General features: G+C 65.3%; 1 protein-coding gene across 1 annotated transcript; it reads left to right on the top strand.

Moving 5' to 3' along the window:
* The first annotated feature begins 13,882 nt into the window (after nt 1-13,882).
* Nucleotides 13,883-18,603, top strand: LOC103792149 (uncharacterized). The gene is made up of 6 exons (XM_078366077.1): nt 13,883-14,569; nt 14,754-14,898; nt 15,872-16,066; nt 16,329-16,503; nt 17,449-17,610; nt 17,761-18,603. The coding sequence occupies exons 1-6, from the start codon at nt 13,883-13,885 to the stop codon at nt 18,443-18,445; spliced, it is 2,049 nt and encodes a 682-aa protein (XP_078222203.1). The 3' UTR covers nt 18,446-18,603.
* The last annotated feature ends 6,121 nt before the right edge of the window (nt 18,604-24,724 follow it).

Genomic DNA, 24,724 nt, shown 5'->3' with positions numbered 1-24,724 from the left:
CTCCTCTTGTCCTCAGTCTGTCCATCCATCGGCAAACGTTTACTGACCATGTGCATTTTCCAGGCACTGGAGGACGAACCTGCATTCTGACCAACCTCCCACCCGCCCTTCAGGAACATACAGGCCAGCCTGCAGCCGGTGGGGGGTGGTGATGGGCCTTCTGATGAAATGGCGGGGAGGGCTGATGTCGGTGCAGGGCAGGGGCAAGACAGCAAAGAGCCAGTGGGGACAGTGGGTGGCAGGATAAGAGGGCAGAAAGCATGAGGGAGCCCCATCCAACCTCCTGAGCACTGCCGCATGCTGTGCTGGCCTGAGAGCCAGAAGAGGAAGCTGAGGCCCACTTGGGGCCACTGGGCATAGGGCCACGGGACGGGACAGTGCTCCCCTCTGTTGGGGCTGGTGGGTCTCAGAGGACACTGCATTTCCGCCAGGAAGCACCCCTGGGACAGGGAGTGTAAGGCAGGCCTCTGCTGGAACGGGGTGGAGAGGGCAGCAGCTCAGCCACGGTGTCTCAGCCTGGGGCATTGGGGACGCCCAGCCTAGACTGCCTGGACAGGTGGATGGAGGTGGACTGACATCCTGATGGCTTCAGCAACTGCCCCGCTGATGCTCACCACTACCTGGCAGCATCTGGCCACAGTGGGCACCACAGGGTCCCAGCCATCCCTGAGAGCTCAGGCTGCCCGTGCCCTCAGTCCGAAGCCACCATCCGGGAGGCCTCTCCTGCCTGGCGGGGAAGGGAAACACCGTGTGACCTCAGCATGACAGGACAGCCCCTTCCCTGTACATCCCGAGGGCTCTGGCTCAGAAAGCCCCTCCCTTGGCTACCAAGCCCCTGCCTGTGTGGGGCGCCCCCAGGCCCGGGACCAGCGGAAGCAGTTCCCAGAGGCTGCGCAGGCCAGGAAGGCCTGGGCGAACTGCATCCAAGGGCAGTGTCCACTCCAGGCCCGCCCTGTGCCCTCTTTTGCTGGGGTCTGGGCCGAGGGACACATGATGGGGTGTGAGGTGGGGCAGGTGACGAGGGTCTCTTTCTCGGCCTTCCTGTAGCCCTGGCCAGCTGAGATGAAACTAGGAAAACACAGCTTTACACCAAGCAGCCGGGACTCGGCCTGGATCCCTGGCAAGGGTGGGGACTCCTGGGGTAGGAAGTGGGGTCCCGGCAAGGTCCTGGGCAGAACGGTCCCACCAACCATTCCCCTCCCTCTGGGCAGGCATAGAAGGGGGTGGAGGAAAGGGCCCTCCCTTCCTGGTACCCACTCTGTGTGTCTCATTGGTGCCTACCTGTCCCCCAGGCCACAGAGCAGCTCACTGGGAGAAGAGGCACCCAGGACTCTGAGGCGGGGGTCGGGTCAGTTTCCACCCAACAGGCAGGATCCCCAGAGCTGACCTCAGGCTGCCCCACGACCTGCAGGACCCTAGCCCTCTCCCTGAGAAGGAAGGGCCTGCCCAGGCCCAGTCCCGACTCTCAATGGCCCACCCAGCCCTGCTGGGAGGGGTTTGCAGGGCCCCTGCCCCCAGCCGTGATGCCACCCCACTCTTCCCCAGTTCCCAGACCGTGTGACCAAGGCAGAGATAAACTGTGGCTGCCCCAGGCCCTGATTAGTGACAAATCCCAGGAAGTTTCCGCCCCATCCTGAAACCCCATCTCTGCGGCCCGACAGCTGTAATCCCACCAAGTCACCCATCCGGGCCGGGCCTGGGCCTGCAGCCACCATGGCTTCCCGCCGAAGCCCAGCCTTCCCCACCGGAGGGGGTCATGCCCCCACCCTAGGGACGAGTGGACCGAGGGTCCGGGAGCTGACCCTGCCCACAGAGACCTCTCCATTCGGCATTTGCTCTAAAACAAGGAGAGCCCCCGGGACACTGAGCTTGGGAAGCCCTTCTGTGGCTGGGGCTGGGCCCCCAAGTGCCTGGTGGAGCGCATGGGGCCTGGGGTTAGGCATTGTCACAGAGCACATAATTCTCCAGGTCCCCAGGTGCCTTGACAGCCCTGCAACGCTGGCGCCCCTAGGATCCCCACTGGCCTGGAGTCTTCCCTCCCAGTGACGGGGGACTGTGTGGGAGGTGGGACAGGCAGGACCAGATCAGCACAGGCCCCCAGAAGAGTCAGGAGCAGCAGGAAAGGCAGCTGGAGCACAGGGACTTCCCACGCCCATAAGCAAGGTGACACTGCACCCACTCGCTGGCTCTCCCGAGCCCTCTAGTTCCGGGCGCTCGGGGTAGGAGAGGGTAGGAGGCTGTGGGTGCCAGCCTCAGGCCTGGGGGAGGCGAGCAGACAGTTGGATGCTTCTCCAATGAGTGGTCCCTAGAACAGACGGGTACATGGAAGCAAAGCGTCCTGGGAGGGGTGAGATGCCCTGGAGGCATCATGGGCACCTGGGCAGTGGAGGTTACGGCAAGGCAGGGGGAGGCAGATACCCCAGTGATGGTGGGGTGGGCCGAGCCCTGCTTCAGGGCCAGGAGGCCAGGCTGACAGCAGTAGCCTGCGGTGCGGGCAGGCAGAGCTCTTGCCCGCCCGAGGTTGGCTGTGCTGGGTGCGTCAGGCAGATGACTTAATCACAGGCGGGCTTTGTCCCCGGGCACCCGCCCCCTGCCCGCATCCTCCGCCTGGCTGCACGCCTCCCACCCCCACCCAGCTCCTAGCAGCCTTCAGCCTAGCACAAGGAATCGAGGAGGGCTGGGGGGCAGCTCTCCATCCTCACAGGGCCTGGGAACAGCTCGGGGGTGGGTGGCCGTGGGGTGCGGCCAGGGCGGATCCATCCTGGGCTGGGCTCAGGGGACGCCCGCCCAGCCTGGACCATGCCAGACCCCAAGGAGGGCATCCTGGGAGTGGCTCCAGGCTGGCATCCTGGCAGAGGAGGCGCCAAGGCTGGGGGCTAGGGGGCTGGGGGCTTTGTATGCTACAGGCCCCCCTCTCTTCCTGGGGCCCCCACCCTCCCTGATCCTGTCAGAGCCTTAGAAAGTGAGACAAAGGCTCCGGGAGGCCCCGGGAGGGCCAGGACACAGGCAGGAGATGGAGTTTTAATGACGGAGCTATAATGGGGAGCGGAGGCGGCTCGTTAACCCTGTCCGTCCCTTGCACTGGGCCCACCCGACTGCCAGCCGGGCCCCTCCCGCCATGCAGCTGCCCCTCCTCACCCCTATCCCCCTGCCACTGACCCCCAGAGATGCTGGGAACAAGTGAAAATCTTGCTCCAAAGAGATGCGAGCAGGGTGCTCTGGGTCCCCCAGTCCTCCTGAGATGCTGGGCAGCGTGCTGGCTGGCACTGCCCGCACACCCCATCCACTCCACACCCCGTGCACCGTCCCTTCCCTCTGCACTCTCAACCTTCCAGATTCCTGACCTTGGAGGAGGAGCCCAACTCTGGCCTGGCCAGCTGTCTGCAGTGTGGAGCCTGCCCTCCTCCACGTGGGAGCCCCAGGGTGCCCGCACAGCGGGGCTCTGTACGCTGCTCCTCACAGAGACCTGGCATGCAGAGGTGGGGGAGCTTGGAGCCTTGGGGTCCACAGAACTGAGGTAGAGACCCTCCAGACCCAGCCACCTGCTCATTCCCTAATGTTCAGGGGCAGCCCAGACGCCCCACGGGCATCACCCCTCCACCTCTGTTTCCTCACCTCTGACTGGCTGGGCTTACGCAGGGGTCTCAGTCTCCTTGGCACAAGTGGTCAACCCCAAGTCTGGAGCTGGGTGGCCCATGATGAGGGGTGTGGCATCTTGAGTGAAAGGAACCCCAAGGGAGAGCCCCCGATCCCCTGACCCTTTACCCCTCATGCTGCCTCAAGACCTCAGGCTCTCCTGGGACCTCAGCAGACCACTGGTTCTTGTTTGCCGAGGGGCCAGATGTCCAGGGATCCCAGTGCAGAAATCGGGAGCAGGCAGAAGGGCCCAGTCAGAGCCCCTGGGCCATCTGCAGGAGGCACTCAAAGGCCTGGGTCTGGGAGCGAACAGCCTCTACCAGGAGGCAAGCAGGATGGGGTACCCATGCTGGGGAGACTGGGGGAGTGCCAACTCACAGCAGCCTTCGAGGTCAGTGACCAAGATATGGAGACCCGGAGAGGGCTCTGTGAGCGCCCCCGAGGAGCCTGGCTCCTGTTCAGGACCCGCTTCCTCTGCCTGCACCCCAGCAGGTGCAGCACAGGGCCAGGGAGGGGCACAGACTCCAGGACACAAGAGGCACCCATCTCGAACCAGGGCAGGGGGCAGAGGGCAGAGCTTCCCTGCTCCTCTGCCCTTTCCCTTGGGAGCCCAAGCCGGGGGAGACAGAGGGTCCGGAACAGAGAACAGTGTGCCCCACCCAGGCCTGCAGGGGTCTAGACCAGCAAGAGGGGAACCCCTGCCAGGCCCGGGAGTACGTGGAGGAGGCCTGGTCCTGCGGGGTGCTCTGGCAGCTGGACTGGGGACCAGGAGTCCCGGAGAGGCCAGGCCTGGGAGGCTGGAAGGACAGACAGAGCTGCAGGCCCCCGAGGTGGGGAGGGCGGGGTGCTGAGTTCAGGAAGCCGGGTCAGGATGCCTGCTACCCTGCCCAGGCACACACACTGAGTCAGTGCACTGCGCGCGTGTGAGTGCGGGCAGCTGTGTGTGTGCCCGCCTGGGAGCCTGCGAGAATCCACGCAGAGCAGGTGGGCCTTTGAGGGGCGCCAGCGCTGAGGCCTGCCCCAGAGTGACAGCCCTCCGAAGCGTCACTGCTGGCCACAGAACATGCGTCCTCGTCCCTAGGACCCCAGCCCCTATCCTCTGGCGGGGTCTCTTCCACTCCCAGGAGGGCTGGTCCTGTTGGGGCACCTCACCCCTTCCTCCTCCGGTGGGGGTCCTGGGGTGAGGTGGCCTCAACAGGACTGCACATGCACTGGCCACTCAAAGAGCAGGCAAGGCGCCACTCAGAGGGCAGAGATGCCCAGCCTGAGGCACACACCTGGGACTGTTTCCTGGGCCCAACTAAGCCACGGTGTCCTTGGAGGAAATCTGGGTCTGACTGAGCGGAGAGACACGAGCTCCACAGTCTCTGCCCGGCCTCGGTCTCCTCACCTGCAGACGGGCATGGGCGGCGGGGCCGGGGAGGGGCCGGGGCCTGGGGGGGCCGCCAAGGCGCAAACGGCGAAGCTTGTCTTCACCCACCGGGTGCCGCGGGGCTCCCAACGCCTTCATGAGGGACGTGGCCAGGCGGGAGCGTGCGGCCGCCGTGAATGGAGCCTTGAGCCGCCCTGGGCCTGAGCCGGGATAAAGGGCCCCAGTCATGCCGCCCTGGGCCCTGCGAGTGCGCTAAGTTGAGGCTATAAATTACCCGCGGCCAGGCCAGCGCCACCGCAGGGCAGGCGGGTGGGGCGCCGGGAGGGGGCTTGGGCTCCGTAAATCGGCCCTTTCACCACTGGAGGCCGCGCACGAAAGAAAAACTTTGTTTTATTAAAGCAACATCAGGGCTGTGGCCGCCGGCCGAGAGGCGCCGGCAGCCGGGCTGGGCGGGCGGGGGCTCCTGCCGCACCCGGTTGGGAGAAAGGCCCCTTCAGGAGTGGCTGTCTCTGGCCTCGGGGCCTGGCTGGGGGCTTGATGCGGCACCCCCGCCCCCAGGCCCACCCGACCCTAGCCCCAGAGCCCCCGGGTGGCCTTGTCCTTGCCCCCAGACCCCACAACACGAGCTGGTCTGTGCTCCTCGAGGAGGTTGGGGGCCTGGAGAGTGTCTGGACCAGCCACCTCCACGGTCCAGAGCCAGGTTGTCCCTTCAGGGGCTGGGCTAGGTGCCAGGTGCCAGGACGGCTGGGGGCTGAGGAGGAGAAAGAAGGGAGCCCCAGGCCCAGGGCTTCTCCGCTGGGCTCAGGCCCGGCTCAGCAGAGCAGGCATTGGGCTCAGGGCACCGAAAACACAGGCCAGCCCTCATGTGCAGCCCGGGGCAACTGCGCGCTAGAAGGAAGAGGGTCCAGAGCTGCCCGGGGCAACTGCGCGCTAGAAGGAAGAGGGTCCAGAGCTGCCCGGGGCAACTGCGCGCTAGAAGGAAGAAGGTCCAGAGCTGCCCGGGGCAACTGGGCGCTAGAAGGAAGAGGGTCCAGAGCTGCCCGGGGCAACTGCGCGCTAGAAGGAAGAGGGTCCAGAGCTGCCCGGGGCAACTGCGCGCTAGAAGGAAGAAGGTCCAGAGCTGCCCGGGGCAACTGGGCGCTAGAAGGAAGAGGGTCCAGAGCTGCCCGGGGCAACTGCGCGCTAGAAGGAAGAGGGTCCAGAGCTGCCCGGGGCAACTGCGCGCTAGAAGGAAGAGGGTCCAGAGCTGCCCGGGGCAACTGCGCGCTAGAAGGAAGACGGTCCAGAGCAGCCCGGGGCAACTGGGCGCTAGAAGGAAGAGGGTCCAGAGCTGCCCGGGGCAACTGCGTGCTAGAAGGAAGAGGGTCCAGAGCTGCCCGGGGCAGCGTTCAACTTAAGTGAAATGGAATGAAAAGCAGGCTGCTCACCTGTCCCTGTCGTGGCCATGGACACTGGGGCCTGCAGACCCTAAGAGCAGGGGAGTGAGACCTGGGGGCCGGGTGTGGGCCTGCTGGGCGTCCTGAGCCTTCTCCTACCTAGGACAAGACTCCATGTCTTGCCCCAGCAGGGGATTCCCCACCCTGTTCCTGCCCCTGGGGGCCTCCCTGAGCAGAGCCCTCTGCCCTCGAACCCCAGCCTCCCCAGACCTCCTCTGCCCCATAGACCACCATGGGGGCTGTGCACGGAGGCTGGTCCCACCCCATAAGGCATCCATCCTCCCCTCCCGCCTCCTCTCCTCAGGACAGGCCTGAGCCCCCACCTCCAGCCCTTCGATGGGTACCTGGCTCCAGAGCCAGCAGGACACGGTGGCCTGGGACCCAGGTACTGAGGCAGGTATCGGCAGTTGCTTTGGGGCTGGACACTTACTGGCTTTGAAGGTGCAGCTGGCGTTGGGCCCAGACCCCTCAGCTGAGAACAGGGCTGGGTGGTCAGGGCTGCGTTCACACTGTGTGTCTCTGGTGCTGAAGCCCACCTCTCTGCAGAGACCCCTCTGCCTGCCTCTCCCCGCTGGGCCACCTTGTCCCTGGCCTCAGTGCAGCTAGTTCCCCACTGCCCTTAGAGCTAGGTCACGCCTATCCCCCAGCTCTGGCTCTGATGAGTGGAGCCTCCCTGGGGCACAAAGAGCTGGGTGACGCCGAGGCCCGGTGCAGGCAGAGACTGCCAGAGACCGGAGCTCCATGTTCAGGGACAGTTTCTGGTCCCCAGGGTCCCTGGGCTACCAAAAGCTCCGGGGTCAATCCAGAGTCCCCAAATCCCAGGCCTCCTGCCCAGCCCAGTTCACACCACCAGCCCTGCATCCCTGGGGTCTGCTGGGCGCTTCTACCTCCTCCTCCATCCCAGCAAACTCCTATTCATCCCTCAAGACCCAGCCAGAGGCAGCTCCCCTGACTCAGGCTGACCTCGGCCTCAGCCTGTGCTTGTCCCCTGGCCTCCTGAGAGACCGCAGGGTGCAGGTGCTCTGCAGGCAAAGCCAGTGGCAGGCCTGGGTGTGGACCACCCTCTGTCCAGGCCTTCCTGCACCACCACAGGCCTGGCCCTGCTTGGGGCCCTGCGCCCTGAGGGGGATGAAGAACCCAGGCTCAGAGGGGTGCAGATAGCCAGGCACCTGTGTTCCAACAATGGAGCAGGCACAGAGCGGGAAGGAGCGAGGAGAGAGGACGGAGGAGTGGGAACACGGAGCACAGGGCACCGGCCCACTGGGCACCAGGGAGCTTTGGTTCTGACCCGGAGGTCACAGGAGGTGTGGGGTGGTGCAGAATGTGGGAGACCCCCTGACCGCCGTGGGCACAGGGGACGGGAGGCCACCCACGACAGCGAGGTCCCTGTGGGGGTTGGGGTTGAGGTCAAACGTGGGGAAGGTAGAATTTGAGGCCTTTGTAGACGGCCTTGGGCCTGGTGCAGGCTCATACCCTCCTAACCTCCCGCCCTGCCCTGGGGCCCCTCCCTGACATGGGGGAAGGGCCTGGGAGGTCGTAACCCTGGAATCACCCAGCCCCAAGCCTGCCACCCAGGAGATGAAAGGCCCTGCCCTTCTCAGGGCCCACATGCCCTTTGAAGGCTGTGGGAATGCCCACAGGGCAGGCGAGTGCCAGGCGTGAGGGTGCTGCTGGGGCCATGGCAGAGGCCCAGAGTGCTGCCCAGGCCTGCACCGCCTCCTGGCTGAGCCTGGCCAGCCTGCCCAGGCCACATTGTCATGCACTTCCCTGCTCTGAGGTGCCAACAGACAAGGGAATGGAAGGGGCCGGGACCCTGTCTCCCATCTGGACTGCCTCTAGAGGCAGGGGGCGGGTGTGGGGTGCAAAAGCAGGCCCGTTCAGGCCTTAGTAACCTGGGCTCAGCCACAGCCACAGGGCCCTGGAGGAGACCGACAGGGGCCCCTCCTCCACCTCCCTCCAGGTCCAGGGTCCGAGGACGGGTCTCCAGCCATCCCCTCCTCATCCCCTCCAGCATCCCCCTGGAGCACAGAGGCTCCAGCCAGAGCCGGGTCCCTCTTCAGGCCAGCGCTGTGGGGCCATGCCCTGCCCTGGCAGAGGTCGGCCTCCTGCCCTCACCCCGGGCTCAGGCAGACACCGCTGGAATGTTTGCCTTCCCTGTTTGCCCGGGAAGGGGGGGACTGTGAGCGCGGCCCCCGGGGAGGCCTGTCCGGCCCAGCTGGGTCCTCGAGGCCAGTCCCCTGGGGAGGGGACCCTCAGCTCCGACGGGGGAATTCCAGGGCCGTTGGCGACGCAAAAGGTGCTTCCTGCCCCCGACTGTCCGATGCCTGCTCCGGCCCCGGCGGCCCCGACTGGAAGACCCGAGCCCGGAGGCGCGCCCGCCCCGCCGCCCCCTCCTCCCTCCCGCCCGCTCAGGGGCTCCCCGCGCGCCTCGGAGATTATGCAAATCCCCGGCGGCTCCTTAATTAAATCCCTAACGAGGCGCTGGGGCCGGGCCAGGGGCGGCGCTGAAAGCCGGGGTCACGCTCCGGAGGGGCCCGGCCCGTCTGCGACCGGGGGGCTCCCCGCGCCCCTCCCGGCCTGGGAACTGCGGTGGAGCCGGAGGCGGCGGGCCTCCCCCAGCCTCCCCCAGCCTCGCCCAGCCTCGCCCCTCCTCCACCAACCTCCCCCCTCCTCCCCCAGCCTCCCCCCTCCTCCACCAACCTCCCCCAGCCTCCCCCAGCCTCCCCCAGCCTCCCCCAGCCTCGCCCAGCCTCCCCCAGCCTCCCCCCTCCTCCCCCAGCCTCCCCCCTCCTCCCCCAGCCTCCCCCAGCCTCCTCCAGCCTCGCCCCTCCTCCACCAACCTCCCCCAGCCTCCCCCAGCCTCCCCCCTCCTCCCCCAGCCTCCCCCCTCCTCCCCCAGCCTCCCCCAGCCTCCCCCCTCCTCCCCCAGCCTCCCCCCTCCTCCCCCAACCTCCCCCCTCCTCCCCCCTCCTCCCCCAGCCTCCCCCCTCCTCCCCCAGCCTCCCCCCTCCTCCCTCAGCCTCCCGCCTCCTTCCTGAGCCTCCCCCCCCTCGCCCCTCGCCGCTCCCCACTCCCCCCCCTTCGCCCCGCCCCCGCCCGCCCGGCCGCTCCCGGCCTCGGGGTCCCCACGGGGCGGCGCGCGCGGACCCTCCGGGAGCCGAGAGCTGGGGTCCCGGGCGCGAGGCCGGCGGGTCGGAGGCGGGGCCGGCGGGGGCAGCGGCCCCCCGCGCCCCGCGCTCCCCTTTCAGCCGCCTGTTGTTGGGCCAACAGCTCGGGCTGCGGCCGCCTGAAAGGCCGGGATTAGCGAACATTAGCGGCCTTTGAGCGGCGCCCGGGGCGCCCCTTCCGCCCGCCACGCCCGCGCCGGCCGGAGCCCCCCGCCCCGCGCCCCGCGCCCCGCGCCCCGCTCCCGACCCCGCGGCGGCCAGGAGCTGCCCTCTGTGCAGAGTGGGGCGGCCCGTGCCCTCGTGCCCTTCGGGGGGACCCAAGGGTGTTTTCCAAGTGGGAGGGGTGGCGCCCCCGCTAGGCCACTGCCGCGGTCCCCCAGCCCTCCCACCTTCCACCCCCACCGCACCCCACCCCCACTTCCAGCCCTTCCCCCCCTAGCCCCAGCACCGCCTCCTCCGGGCAGCCTGTGGGAGTTTCCTGAGCTCAGCCCTGGGTGTCTGGGTCCTTGCACCCTCCCGTCCTGGAAGCCCCGGCTCTGGGTTCCATAGGCAGGTTAGTACCCCTTCCCCGGCCCCCCTCTGGCTTCACCCTTTCTCTCAAAGTAATTTCTGGGCTCTGGGGCCAGAGGGGAGGCTGCTCCTGAGAGGTCACTGACCTCCGACAGAGCTGGGAGGGCTCACATTCGCCCTGTCCCGGGACACCTGGCCCAGATTACATTACAAAAAGGAGGTGTTGTTATTACCCTCGTTTTACAGGTGGGGAAACGAAGTGCAGGGAGGCGGCCCGGGGTCACCCCACATCAGGTGTGGAGCCGGAACTTGGCCTCAGCCCCAACACCCGGGATGTCCTTGCCGGTTCTCACCTGGACCCGCAGTCTCCAGGGCAGCCCGTTCAGGATCACTGCCGGCCCAGGAGCCCTGGGGCTCTGCACATCTGCCCAGCCCCACGGGGGTCTAGTGTTGGGGTCTCGGCCTGGACCACACGCGTGACTGGCCCTGCTGTGCCCAGGGGATGTCCTGGGCGGGGCTCCCCTCTGTCTGTTCCTGCTCATGCTGGCCTGAGCGCAGCTCGACCCCTCACCGCCGCCAGGGACCCGCCTCCAGCAACCCAGCCACAGGGACACGTGCGCACACGCAGGCACACGCAGGTACAGGCACCCCAGCAGGCACCCCAGCCCCAGGAGAGTAAACATCTTCACCAGAGGAAGCAACAAGCTCTCTCCCAAGAGAAAAAATGTGGCCAAACCTGACCCAGGCAGGCCCATGAGGGGCTGGCTGGGGGCCCCATTCCTGCTGCCACCCAGAGTCACACTGGGTTCTGAAGTTTCGTGGTAAAACATTGACAGTCCCCTGCCTCCGACCCGCAGGCCTGGCACCCACACAGATGGCGTTCCAGGGCCAAGAGCATGGGACCAAGCGGGGAAAGAAGGCCTGGCCAGGTGGGCACCAGGCGGGCATTGTTGCTGTCCAGGTGGGCACCAGGCGGGCACCTACAGGTGCTTTTGCCCCAGCACATGTGCAGATGGGCTGCAGCCAGTCCCTGGAGGGTGGAATTGGCGGGCTCCCTCTGCCCCCCAGATGCCCACAGCACTGTGTCACCCGATGTCCCCAGAAAGTTCAGGACCCGCTGCAGGCAGGTGTGGCCCTGTGGGGCTTCAGGGGGCAGCCCTGGAGTAGGAGGCACCCATTGCATTCTACTGTGCCCAAAGCAGAGGCTTGGTGGGTCCTGCCGGCCAGAGTCCTCTGTCCCAGCCCCCACAGTCATGACCCTGAGCCCAGAAGCCTTATATTTGCTGGTTGGAGGAGTTTTTGGCCAGCTCTGACCCCCTCGCCTCTGGAAAGGCAGAGTCCTCTGAGTCCCCCATGGCTTCCGCTCTCCTAGCCAGGACAAGGACAGGCCTGGTTGGATCCTGTGACTGAAGAAACCACAGGAGCCTGGGGTTTGCAGCGGGAAACCCGATCAAGTAATGACAGGGTTGGTGTGGGGGCCACTGGCCCAGTGGGCCGTTCCACCATGGGGATCCCATGCCCTCCACCTCCCACCGACAGCAGGCGGCCGGCCAGGCCCATCCCTGTACCTTCGACCCTGGAACTTTCCACAGCTTCTGGGTCAGTTGGGCCTGCTCTTCTGGAGGCAGCCCCAGGAGGGGTGTCAGGCCGAGGGGAAGCTGCGCCCCATGCTTCAGCAGCCTGGCCTCTGTCTCATCCCCGGCCACCTCCAGGCGCAGGTCCCAGGTGAGGGCTGGGACAGCAGGGATATCAGGTGCACTGAGGAGGAACCATGGTCCCCAGGGGCTGGCAGCCCTTCGGCCCCTGAGACTTGGCTCAGCTGGGCCTCCCAGAGCACGGAGGAGCTGCCCCATTCAGGGTCTGTGCTGGACCCCTCAGGCCTCGTTTCTAGTACCTGGCCAGGCCTTTGGGCAGCTCCCAGGAAGCCCAGTGCAGAGGCAAAGGTGCAGGAGTTCTGGAGGGTTCCGCGGTGCCTGGCCACACCCCTGCACCCACAACCGTTTCCCACCTCCCAAGACACTTCCTAGCAGGACTATGTTTGCCCAGCTTCCTAAAGGGGAAACCGAGGCAGACACTGGCGTGCAGCAACTACCTTGGACCCCCTGGCAGGAAGGACCAGGGCTGATGAGGAGGGGAATACAGCTCCCAGCACTCGTGGGCTCAGGCTCCTCCACAGGTTGAGGCGGGAGGGCTCTGGGGTGGAACCGGGGCGGGCGCCAGAGCCTCCCTGGGCCCTGAGGCAGCCCGGGCGGGCAGCTTTAATTACCGCTCGCTGGGCCCATTGAGCCTCGTGCTAATCCGGGCCGCCGCCGCGGGCAGCCCAGGCGGGTGCCCCCTCCCCCTGCGGCCCGGGCACGGGGTCCCCGGGTTCTCACGTCCCGCCGGCCCCAATTAAAGCGAGCTCGGCGGGGCCGCTGCTGTGCTAATGAGCTCTGTGGGCCTCTGGGCTCTGTGCCGGGGGTGCAGAGCCGGTGGGGGTGGAGCTGGCTCAGAGAGGGTGACTTGGGACCATTCCTGGGAAAAAGCCCCAAAGACTCCCCCACTCTGTGCCCAACCCCCAGGATAAGCCCCTGACAGGGAAAAGCCCCGCACAGCCCAAAGCCCCACGGGGTCTGCAGGACTCATCCCGGAAGTTGGGACCCCTACCATGGGGCAGGGGCCGGCAGGGTGTAGCTTCCAGAGGACAGTGAGGCTGGGTGAGGGACACCGGCTGGGGTGGGGTGGAGTCTGCCCGTGGTCTCGGCTCCCTGAGGGCTTCCTCCCCGCAGGACGGTGATGGTGGTGGGCATCGGTGGCCTGGGGACAAAGGCCATTCGGGGCATGTTCTGGCATCCACCGGGGGCTTGACTCCTGTGGGACACAGAGCTGGGGGGGCCCTGGGCTTTTCACTCGGAGGAAACCTAACCCCAACCCTAACCCTGGGGACTGGGAGGCAAAGGGCAGGCGAGGGCCTCGGTCTGCACGGCCCGGGGGCTCCAGGCTCTGCAGCTCTCGGTGGCAGGGGAGCAGGGCCAGGGACATCTCAGGCCCACCTGGTCTCAGACTGCACAGGCAGCCCTGTGATGTCCCTGGGGGTTCTTCGCGTTGGCAAACCTCTCCCTGCCCAAGGCCTTCAGATCACTCGGGAGCTGTGACCTGAGCAAGGACTTGGGTTCGGGGTGAGACCTGGCCATGGTGACAGGAGGATTCAGGGCAGTGGGGGTTGGCACAGCACACAGGACTCTCCAGGGTGAGGAATTGGGGGGTCCCAGGGAGGGTTCCCGGCCAGACTGAGTGCCCAAAGGCCATGAGGACAGCGGGTGGGGCTGGGCAGGGGCCCTGTGTCTGCGGTGGTGCTTCCTAGCCGGGAGCACCCGTCTGTCTGCTCGCCCCACCTGGTGTACTGTGTGAGGCCGGGGAGTAGCCACCCCTCTCTGGGTCTTGTTGCCTGTCTGGAGGCCAGGCTGGGTGTGTGGGGACCCTGAGGGGCTAGAAGTGTGGGCTGGGACCCCTCCCCCTCCCCCAGCAGGCCGGTGCTGGGGCCTCGCGGTTTTGCTGGGGCCTCTGGGTCTGGCTTGTGGCGCAGCCCCGCCCCCGCCCTCCAGTTCTACACCGCGGCTTGGGGCCCCAGACTCCGAAGGGGGGTGAACGGGGGCCTTGGCAGGCAAAGGCCCCGGCTCAGCCCACAGAGGCCCAGAGAGGAGCCACTGGCAGTCTACGGGGGGGCTCGGAGCAGGCATGGGAGGCCCAGGAGCATAGGCCTCGGCTTCCTGGAGCCAGCAATGTGCACCCTGGTGCCTAACCTTCCCGACCTGTGGCTTGCAGGGGGTCTGGGGCCTGCTCAGCAGGGCACTTCCAGGGACTCTGCCCTGGCCCCTGTGTGCACTCGGACACACAGGCACACGTGTGCACATGCCTTGGGCGTGGGGCACACCCATGAATGCCAGGCCCCAGCCCCGGGAGGGGTCACTCGGAGGGGTCCCCTGCCTGGCCCCTGGCAGGGTCTGGGCTCAGTGGGTGTTTGTGGTGCCTGGCAGCTGGGGGGCGGGGGGCAGGAGTGTGCGGAGGCCTGCAGGCTGTGTGAGGGCTATTGGGAGAGCCAAGGTCTCCGAGGCAGGGTCAGGGGTGACTGTGACCAGCCAGCTCTCAGACTGGGCTGCAGGGATAGGGGCACTGCCCAAAGCCAGCTCCATGCCATGCAGAAGCATGGGTACCCACTCACCTGTGCCCAAAGATCTAGAGATGGAGAGACCTGGGGACGGCTCATACCCTCCCCACCACCCCAACTCAAAGCGTGGGGCACTCAGGCTACCACTGGGGCACCTGTGGCATCGCCCAAAGATGCCTGTGGCCCCTCCTCCCAGGGCTTTGAGGGTGACAGCGGCCCGGAGTCAGGCAGGGGCTGGGGGCTGGGGAGTTGGTGCAGGCCTCCACCTCCTTCTGACCTGAGCAAGGACTTGGGCTCCGGGGTGAGGCCTGGCTATGGTGACAGGAGGACCCAGGGCAATGGGGATTGGCATACATCCTCTCTGGTCATCTTGTTTGACTGGGGGATGAGGGGCCGGCTGGGTCCAAGGTGGCTTGTGTTCTGGAGAGGAAGGGACCGCTTGGGTCCCCCAAGCCTGCTCCGCTTCCACCCTATGTCCCCTCCAGGAAGTCTCCCTCCTGCTGGGCCCCCTGATGGAAGGCAGGAAGGGGGATTTTCACTTCCAACTGGCCCTCCCCTGGGCCCTGGCCCACTGTGCCCACCTCTCCGCCCGGCTCAAGCCGGTGCCAGCCCTTGTTCCCTGGACAGCCGGTGAGCGCTGAAGGTGTTATCTCTGACGGGAGCAGAATGGACGTGTCGCGCCCAAAGCAGGTGTCGGCGCCTGGGATGGGGCCAACGGGAAACCCAACCCCGATTGACACCCCCCACCCGCTGCAAACCTGGCAGCCCCGTCCCAGGAGACGCAGAGATTAGCACGACTCTTTCCCCAGCTGATCTGCCCCAGATATGGGCAGGGGCCGGCATGCGGGGCCTGGAGCTGCCTCCAGAAAGACATGGGTACTGGAGGTTGGGTCAGGGCAGAGGGGGCTGGTGGCTTTCTGGTGTTGGTCTCCCATCTGCCGGGTAGCAGCATCTGAGTCTGTGGGGGCCCAATCTCAGATCCCAGCTCCCTTCCTGCTCAGATGGCAGCAGGATCTGGGTCAGGGTGGGGCCGGGAGGGAGGTGAGTTCAGGTTGGCTCATCTGGCTGTTCTCACACCCGCCTCCCTCTGGGCCTATCAGGCCCAGACGGTCCCCAGCGGGTGACTATGAGCAGCCAGCTCTCGAATTGGCTGCTGGCCTCCACCCGCCCTGGCCTCCACCTAGGGCCCTTCACTCCCCACCTGCCACCCACTTCGGCTGCTCTGGGAAGCTCCTTCCTGAGCCCTCAGCCCCAGGCCTCAGCCCCACCTCTCCTCCTGGTCCTCACTGCCTGGGATGGGCCCCGTGGGCGCCGTTGGCCCAGATGGAGGCTCCCCTCTGCCCTGAGGCTTTGCTCATGGGGGTATGGGCAGGTGCTGGACCAGAGCCCGTGTGTATTCTGACCCCCATGGCTGATTGTGGGTGATGGGGTGGTAGGCCTGGGACGGGAGAGTGGGGGACCTGAGGAGCGTGCATTCCAGCAGGCACAGATTCCGGTGTGTGCTGAGCTTGGGTCTAGGACAGTGGCTCTGGGCTGGAGGGTCCTGAGTTCGAGGCTGTGCTTGTGGCCCTCTCCTCCTCTGCACCGAGGTGGACACCCCCAGGCCCTGTATTGTCCTCTGACGTGACTCACCCGAGGCCCCCAGCCTCACCTGTCAACTGGAAGGCAGCTTCAGATTCCTGCGGGCATTCCTTCCTCCTTTCTCCTCCATTCGACCTGGGCTGCTTCCTGAACCCCACGTCCGATGGCAGCGTAGTTCCCTGGGAGAGAGGCCCTGGCCGTGTCCTGGATCCCGGGGGTCCGGGTTGCCCCTGATGAAGGTCTTTGCCCCGGTTGCGTGAGGCTCTGCGGGAGCTGCTGCTCTGTGGCCTTGTCTCCAGCCCCAGACTGTGGGGATTTGACCAGAAGCCCCCAGGCCCTCACCTGCCTGCCTTTTCCTCCCTACCCAGCTCCCTACCCAGAGCGCCATCTCCAAGGCCACACATCCACAGCCAGGCTGCCTCTCCCAGGCTCACCCCCAGGCTCAGCACAGCCTCTCGGCCAGGAGTCCAAACCGTGAGCCCACTGGCTACTATCGGCCTTTTCCAGACACTACAAAGGAACCCAGGCCCAGAATGACAATCTGCCCCGAAGAGGCGCAGGATGGGCTGACGTTCTGGACAGCCTCACCCTCCCTAGGCCGCCCTCAGATGCTAGCCTGAGCACACAGAGGGACAGAGCTTCAGTCTTATGCAGGTGCGTCTGGGGCCAGGTCAGAGGATGGGGCTGAAGCTGCCTGTGCTGTCGGGGTGGGCCACTTCTAAGCAGAGGTGAACCTTGCTAGCCTGTGGCCCAGCGTGGGGACATGGAAGGGAGAGGTCATGGCAGAACAGGGTTGCCTGGGACCCAACACAGGTCATCCAAGGCACAGGGATGCCCCTAACACTCAGGCCAAGGGGTGACTGGATCCCACAATGGCAGGTTGCCCCCCGAGGGCCTTGGAGGGGTGGATCTCCAGACAAAGGCAAGGACCAAGGGCAATACCCCAGAGGGAGCTGCCTCCAGGGGCTTAATTAGGAGCTCCTGGGCACCAGCAGGCCAGCCCAAGGGGCCTCTGATGCGGTGGCTCACACCTGTAATCCTAGCACTTTGGGAGGCCAAGGTGGGAGTATCGTTTGAGTCCAGGAGTTCAAGACTAGCCTGGGAAACATAGTAAGACCCCATGTCTAAAATAAATAAATAACCCAGGGGGCCTCTGAGTCCTGAGCTCTGCCCAGGCCTACAGCCGCCAGCACCCCCATGGACAGCCCCCAGCTGTAGATCTGGGGTCCTGAGCTCCCTGCACCTCACATCCTGGACAGTGGGGCTCCCTCATCCCTCAACCTGCTGCTCCCATGGTGTCCCTAAGCTTCCTGCCCTCACTGGCACCCTTGCTTCAGAGACCACAGTCTCAGTGGCTGAGAACCAGCCAGGAGTTCCCTGAGCCAGCCACAAAGCCGATCAGCCGTGGATGTGTGGACACTGGACAAACAGCCACAGGCCCTGTGCTCCAGCTGGGCCAACCAGGCCACTGACATGTCCTCGGCTGTGCCTCTGTGGCCCATGAATGGGCCGTGTCTATCTGGGCGGGCACTGGGCACTGGCAGGAGCTGGGATGCCGGGACAGGCAGAAGCCTCCCACTCCTTCCCAACCTCCACCAGGCCAAGGGCCCAGGATGTGGCACCAGGCCTTACCACAGGCACCCCGGTCTGTCAGCTGTTCTTCAGGCCTCCAACTGCAGCACGCCTCCTCCAGGAAGTCCTCCAGGAAAAAGTCAGTCCCTGCCTGCCAGCTCCATCAGGCCCGGTAGCCCCAGGCTCTGCGTGAGTCAGTGTGAAGTGGCAGAGGCCAGGCAGGGCGGTCCTGCCTGGAGGGAGTTCGGCCCTCGTTGTTCGTGGGGAGGGCTGCAGTGAGGGGTGACGGGATTCAGCCAAGTCCTTCCCCTTCTCATGAACATGCCTCGGCCCCAACAGCTCATCAGTCAGCAAATCCGTGTGGCTAGACCTTCCAGCCACACCTGGGCCCTGGCCACACCTGCTCAGGTCAAGGTGGTCTCCTCTCTCTGGGACCCGTACCCACTTCCTCCCAGTATCAGAGACCCTGCCGGCAAACCATCTTTTGAAAACCTTGCATAGATCACAGGCCTCTTCCACCAGCCCCCTGGGCCCCCATCTCTCTCCAATAAAAGTCTCAGTGGCAGCTCACGGTGGCCTCCTCCCGTCCGAGGGTCAACTTGGCTGGGAGCTCGCCCGGCCGTCCTCAACCTCTACCCTGGCCTCAGGGCCCTTGCAGGCTGCCCCCTGGGCCCTCATGGTGCAGTCTAGCGGTCACTGGGTGTCTCTAGCCCTGCCCTCACTGGCCACTGTGCAGGTGGCCTGGGCCCGGCTGCCGCGTGAGCACGGCGCTCATCCAGGCTGGGCCGGGCTGATGCCTACTCATGGGCGTCTGCCACTCCTGGAGGGCACACAGCTTGGGCCTGGGCCATGTGGCAGGGTGGGCGACAGTGCCTACAGTCCCTCCGTGGGTCTCCGGCCCGGCCCCCCCACCCACGAACACACACACCAGACTCTCCCCAAACACGAATCCATTCCATTTGTGCCATTGATTGTCTGCGCAGACAAAGGCCCCTTTCAGACATGTCAGAGGTTCAGCAAATAAATAAATGAATGAAGTCCTGGCGGAGGAAGGGCTGTGGGATGGACTGGGGAGCAGGCCGGTACCTCCTGTGGCTGGCCCGGCCCTCAGAGGGAGCCTGAGCTGGGCAGATGGCCCAGGGCATCAAGGGACAGGCCCCTACCTGGGGGCTGGAGCTGTGTTTGGGGGATTTGGGGTGTGAGAATGGGAGCCGGGGGTTTTGCATACATGGAGTTGGGGTGCCCTGTGGCACATCCTGGCCGCTGTGGGAGGGTAGACTCAGCGGCCCCGGGTCTGAGCCAGGCAGTGGTGGGGTGGCAGGTCCCCGTGTGTCCTCAGAAGCTGGGTACATCCCCACATTCCCCTTCCTGGGGTTTCTGCTTGGAGGCAGACGCAGAGACCACCCTTAGTCCAGGAGAGTAACCTACCCGGTGCATCTCAGCTCCACAGCATGTGATCTGAAGTTGGGGGCTCCCATGAGCTGCCTTCCACGTGGGAGGCTAGAGTTTCACCTCTCTTCCTGGGACTCCCCCAACTCCACAAGGCCAGAGCTCATGGGGACACGTGCCCCAGAAGGCTCCTCCCAGCCCTGCCTGGGTCAGACCCCCTGAGAACCCTGTGCTGCCCTCAGCCTGGACCTGAGGATGTTCCAGGGTGGGCCCAGCGTCCTACCCCAGCCTCCTCCACCAGTGGAGTCGGGGTACCCAGAAGCCTTGAGTGCAGCCCTGAGCTCCTTCTGCTCCCGCCCCCCTCCTGGGCCCCTGGTGGCTGCAGTGCAGCCCCTGGGAGGGCGAGGGCTGCTCCCCACAGATGGGACGGAACCAGCTGGTCTGGGAGATGGCAGGCCATGGGTGGGGCTCCCCAGTCACGTCCTAGCCCAGGCAGGGACCACGTAGGGGCGATCCACTGTCGTTTTCTCCAGGACAGAAATAACCAGAAAGAATGTGAGCTGGGCAGCCAGGAAAGGGGGGCTGGTGAGATCCAGGAGGACTGCCTGGAAGCAGGGGCTGGGGAAAAGGCCTATAGAGGTGGCTGGGCCTGATGGGAAGCTGGGTTGGCCACTCCAGTCCCACCCGGCCAAGCCCTCAGGGCAGCACTGACTCCTGGCCATTCTGGGTACAACAATGGCCGGCATTTAAATTCCAATTGAGTCGGCCAGAGTGGCCGCGGGCGTGAGAACGGGAGCCCCCACCCCCAGCCCGAGCCCCGCCCGCCACATTCCTGCCTCCCCGGAGATGGCCGTGGCCAGGGCCGTCGCCAGGGGGCCGGGAATGCGGAGCTCAATGGCTTGGGACAAGGGCCCATTGAGCGGTGACGGGCAGGATTGAGCCGTCAGCGCCCCCAACTCCGGACCCCTCCTCTGTCCCCGCCCCTCCCCCCAGCGTTCCTGGTGTCAGCTGCTCGGGGACCCTGCTGATAGCCTCCTGGGCTGGGCCCTGAGCAAGCGAGGGCCTGGAGCTGTCTGACTGACCACTGGCCTCCACCTCGCGTGCCCTCGCCACCTGGCAGCAGAGGGGCCCCCCGAAAGCCTCTCTCCCCCCTTAAGCCTCTGGGGTTCCCTGATGCCCACAGGTGTCAGAGGCCATGCTTCTCCAGCCACAGTCCCCTGCCCTGCTTGGCCCTCCCCCCCGCCCAGCCCTGTCCTGTGGCACCCAAGAGGCCTTGCCAGCCCCAGAGGAAGAGACCCGCTTCCCTACTCTGTCCAGCGCCTGTCTCCAGCCTGGCACTCGGGGACACCTGCCGGTGTTTAAGGAGTCGAGGTTTTCATGTATCGTGGCCCAAGACCTCAGGGCGTGATACCCTCAGGCAGCCTGTCGGAAGCGAGGGTGAAGGAGGCGTGGCAGTGGCCGCTGGCCACTGGTCCTGACCCCGCTGAGCCTGTGGTCAGGCTCATGCCAAGAGGCCAGCCCAGGCCCCCGGCGTCTGCATCCCACCTTGCACCTGGGTCTCCCTCTCTCCTCCGCTCCGTGATGCCTGCCGCAGACCATGGCCCATCAGTGTCCATCCCCCACCCAGATAGGGTCCCTGCACGCCCCGAGCACGGCCGGCCCAGCATGCTTTGCTCCATCCTCTCGCTGTGCCTGGGCAGGCGCATGTCAGGAAGAGGCCAGCGAGCCTGGCCTGGGATGGGGCAGTCCCCGGGCCGGCGGGTGAGAAGGAGGCACAAAGGCCTTGCCTGAGGGACAGCTTGGAGCTGGGGGAGGCTGGCACCACGTCCGAGGGACAGGCGTGGAGGGGGCACCTGAACACCTCCTTCCACTCTGCTGGGAAAGGGTCTCCTGCCCTGTCCCCTGACCACCTCGATGGAGGGTGCGCTGGCACGGGGAGATGGAGGCACCCACGGCTGGAATGGGCAGCCTGCCAGCCCTGCCACCTCCCCTGACAGGTGGCAGGAGCCGAAGATAGGCCGGGTGATGGGCTGAAGGGTGGGCCCGGCTTCCGAGTGCTCCCAGGGAATGGGGCAGGGGCTTGGGCACCACCACCCAGGCTGTGGTTACACTGACCACCTCAGGCCCAGCCTGACCACCCTCACAAGCAGGTCCCCTACAGGCCAGAGGCACCAGCCTCCCTGCACAAAGGACTCGGGAGAACCGCACCCCAGGTCCTAGCCACCATGCAGCCACAGACACCCAGGACGGGCTCGCTGGGAGGCTGTGGCTTGAATGAATTAGTGAAGAAGGAAAGAGGCTCCTGATTCACAAGCGTCCATCAGGGCAGGGCCCACAGCACAGACCTGTGAGGTCCCCACGCCTGGCCCTCACTGCCCGGGGTTAGGGGACACAGGCCTGGGGCAGGTCCTCTGTCCACCTCAGTCTTCATATCTCATCGGCTGGGCTGGGGGTGGGGCAGGGCCCATGGCCAGGCCCCAGGGTCAAGGACAGCTATGGAGGCTCCTCTGGTGCCTGCCCCTGGGGGCCCACACCCAGGTCCCGCTCTGGGAGCTCAGGTGCCCCAAGCGGCTGCCGCCTTTCAGCCTTTCAGCCTCCTCCCCAAGCCCTCGGGGTCATTGATGCCTCCAGGCCTTTGTGAAAGCTGTGTCCTCTGGTCAGAGAGTAGGCAGGGAGAGCGGACAGAAGAGCCCTGAGGGGTGAGGTGGGGCCTTGGGGGCGGGTGCACAGCAGGTCTGGGAGTGGCCAGGGGAGGGTGGGGAGCCAGGTGGTCAGAGGGGTCCCTCGGAAGCCCTCACTGTGCTGAGCTGGCCGGGAGCCCCGGATTCCTGAGTCCTGGGCAGGCAGGAGGTTGAGGTGGGAGAATTGCTGGAACCCAGGAGTTGGAGGTTGCAGTGAGCCAAGATGGTGGCACTGCACTCCAGCCTGGGCAGCAGGGTGAGACTCCATCTCAAAGAAGTCCTGAGCAGGAAGGGAGTGAGCTCACCCAGGCTTCCACAGGATGTGGACGGCCTGGGAGAAGGGACTGAGGAACAGGCACCGTGGCAAGGCTGTGCAAGGGCGTCAGATGTCCAGTGTCGGGTGGCAGGGTCCTGACCTCAAGGGGCTTTTGAAAAAACACAGCTCTGGGAGTGCTGTGAGCAGGGCTGGGCCCACTACAGCCTCACTGCACTCCCTGGGGTCTGGCCTGTGCCAGCTCCTCCAGGCCAGGTGGCCCTGCTCAAGGTTCCTCAGCTCTGGGGTCCCTTGGCTCGTGTATCGTCTGGCCCAGAGCTGGTTATGGGCACACCTGCAGGGTGGGGGCCAGAGTCTCAGTCCTGGGAGGGAACATGGGCACAGCTGCCAAGGGTGGAGGCTGAGCTGCACTGCTCTCTCCTAAGCCTGGGGCACCTTCTTTCTCTCTTTGCCCTGCCTGCCAGGCAGCTCAGACCAAGCCAAGGGCCCATGGGTGGTAATTCTCCTTCCCCGGGCTCTGGAATGTTTTTATTTTCTTGGCCTAAATATATCTGATGTATAAAAGCTGTGTCTGGTGGGTGCAGTGGCTCACGCCTGTAACCCCAGCACTTTGGGAGGCTGAGGCAGGCAGATCACCTGGCCAACATGGTGAAACCCCATCTCTTAAAAAAAAAAAAAAAAAAAGCTGTGTCTTCTCAGAAGCTTAAAGCTCCAGTTGGGGATGGTGGCTCATGCCTACAATCCCAGCATTTTGGGAGGCCAAGATGGGCAGATTGCTTGAGCTCAGGAGTTTGAGACCAGCCTGGGCAACACAGCAAAACCACATGTCTACAAAACATACAAAAATCGGCCGGGCGCGGTGGCTCAAGCCTGTAATCCCAGCACTTTGGGAGGCCGAGGCGGGTGGATCATGAGGTCAAGAGATGGAGACCATCCTGGTCAACATGGTAAAACCCCGTCTCTACTAAAAATACAAAAAATTAGCTGGGCATGGTGGAACGTGCCTGTAATCCCAGCTACTCAGGAGGCTGAGGCAGGAGAGTTGCCTGAACCCAGGAGGCGGAGGTTGCGGTGAGCCGAGATCGCGCCATTGCACTCCAGCCTGGGTAACAAGAGCGAAACTCCGTCTCAAAAAAAAAAAAAAAAATTAGCTGGGTGTGGTGGCACTCACCTGTAGTCCCAGCTACTCAGGAGGCTGAGGAGGAAGGGGGGCATGAGCTTGGAGGCGGAGGCTGCAGTGAGCCAAGCTCACACTACCACACTCCAGCCTGGGCAACAGAGCCAGATCCTGTCTCAAGAAGAAAGCAGAAAAAGGAAAAAGCAGAGAAGCGCAAAGCTCCAACTGTCCCAAAGCCGCGCAGGGCACACTGTCCGTCCCAGCCCTGAGGCCTGGTTAGCAGGAGAGGACTCGGCTCCCACCCACCACCCCATCCCCCTCCTCAGTGCAGCCCAGCCCTGAAGAGCCACCGCCCAGATCTGCCGCGCAGGGCTGGACTGGGGGTGGGGCAGCCCTGAGCTGGGCCCCTGTGCTCCTGGGGAGCTGCTGTCTGCTGCTCTACTGGAGAAAGAAGCCCTGGTTGTCAGTCCCCGGTCAAGCCTGGGTGCCCTCTACTGCCAGAGAGCTACACCGCAGGTCCGGGGCTCCTGCCGCCTCTCCTGAGCCTGGGGCCCCACACGTGTGCCCGCTGGGCAGCGGCTCCAGGAGCTGAGGGCAGCCCGAGGCAATGGCCAAGCAATAGTGGCCTGCCGCCTTCCAGAAGTCTCCAGACCCTGAGGCCTCTCCTAGCAGGGCCAGTGGCAGGCTTATCGCCCCCATTCCAGGAATGGCTGCATGGACGAGCCCACAGCGTGCAGGGAGCCGAGGCCTCCAGCCAGGACTGGCTTGAGATGTGATGCGTGGCCAGGAGGCGGGCGATGGCTGAGGGGAGGGGCTGGGGAGAGGGCCGGCATGGCATTCAGAGCCGGGTTAGGGTGGGGTCTGGCCACTGAGGACAGACCAGGGGATGACAGCGGGGCCCTGGGAGGGAGCCAGAAGCCCACAACCTTCAGAGCAGAGCGTAGGGGACCCAGGAAAGGGGGCCAGAGGACCTGCTGGGTCTGTCAGGGGACACGGGGCCAGCAGGTGTCCAATGCTATCCCACAAATGTGACCTTGAAGGAAGGTGCCTCCAGCCCCTCGTCCGAAGGCAATGGAGACAGGCTGGGGGGCACGTGGTGGCTGGGGAGAGGCTGGACAGGGAGGCCCCAGGGAACAGGCCGTCGAGTTTCCACCTGCCCGAGCCAATGTCTGGCACTACCAGTTCTGTGAGCTCCACAGTAGCAGCGGGTCCTTTAAGATCTCCGGGCGGAGTGCCATATCTGCACCCCTCTCGGGCCTTCATGCGCCAGCCCGGCATCTTGAGTGAAGGGCCATCCTTAGGCGAAGGCTGTGGGGCTGTGGGGGGGCCTGCAGTGTCACTGTGGCAGGGTGGGGAGGTCCTGCTGCCTCTCTGTGACCCTTGGGCAGAACCATTTTGTTCTGGTGGAAGCTATGGGTCTCCCAGCAGTGAGGCGGGGGCGGGGGGGGGGGGATGGGGAGGGATGGGGCGGGATGGGGTCTCTTTGAGACTCACCAGCCACTGGTTTTGGAGATTCGCCCCTTCCCCTGCCCTTGAGTGGGATGGATCAGGGAGGACTGCGGAGCCAGCAGCGGCTGGTGGACTGACCCTGCCCAGCAGGCACAGATGAGTTGGAAGCCCAGGCGAACCCAGGCCTCTGTGGAACCAGAGAGGAAGTGGGGAAGAAAGAGCCTCTGTGGAGGGAGGTGCCCGCCCTTGGACCCTTGGCTTGGTCTGAGCTAGCTGGAAGCCAGGGCAAAGAAAGAAAGAAGGTACCCCATGCTCAGCAGAGAGTGTGCAGCGGCGTTCTATGGGCAGAGGGAGGGCTCGGCCTCTACGCTTGGCATCTAGGGTGGGGGGGCA

Source organism: Callithrix jacchus, chromosome 3 (assembly GCF_049354715.1).
Source record: "Callithrix jacchus isolate 240 chromosome 3, calJac240_pri, whole genome shotgun sequence".
In the NCBI taxonomy this organism is placed as follows: Eukaryota; Metazoa; Chordata; class Mammalia; order Primates; family Cebidae; genus Callithrix; species Callithrix jacchus.
The sequence above is the reverse complement of the archived record's forward strand: the minus strand, read 5'-3'. Positions and strand labels throughout refer to the sequence as shown.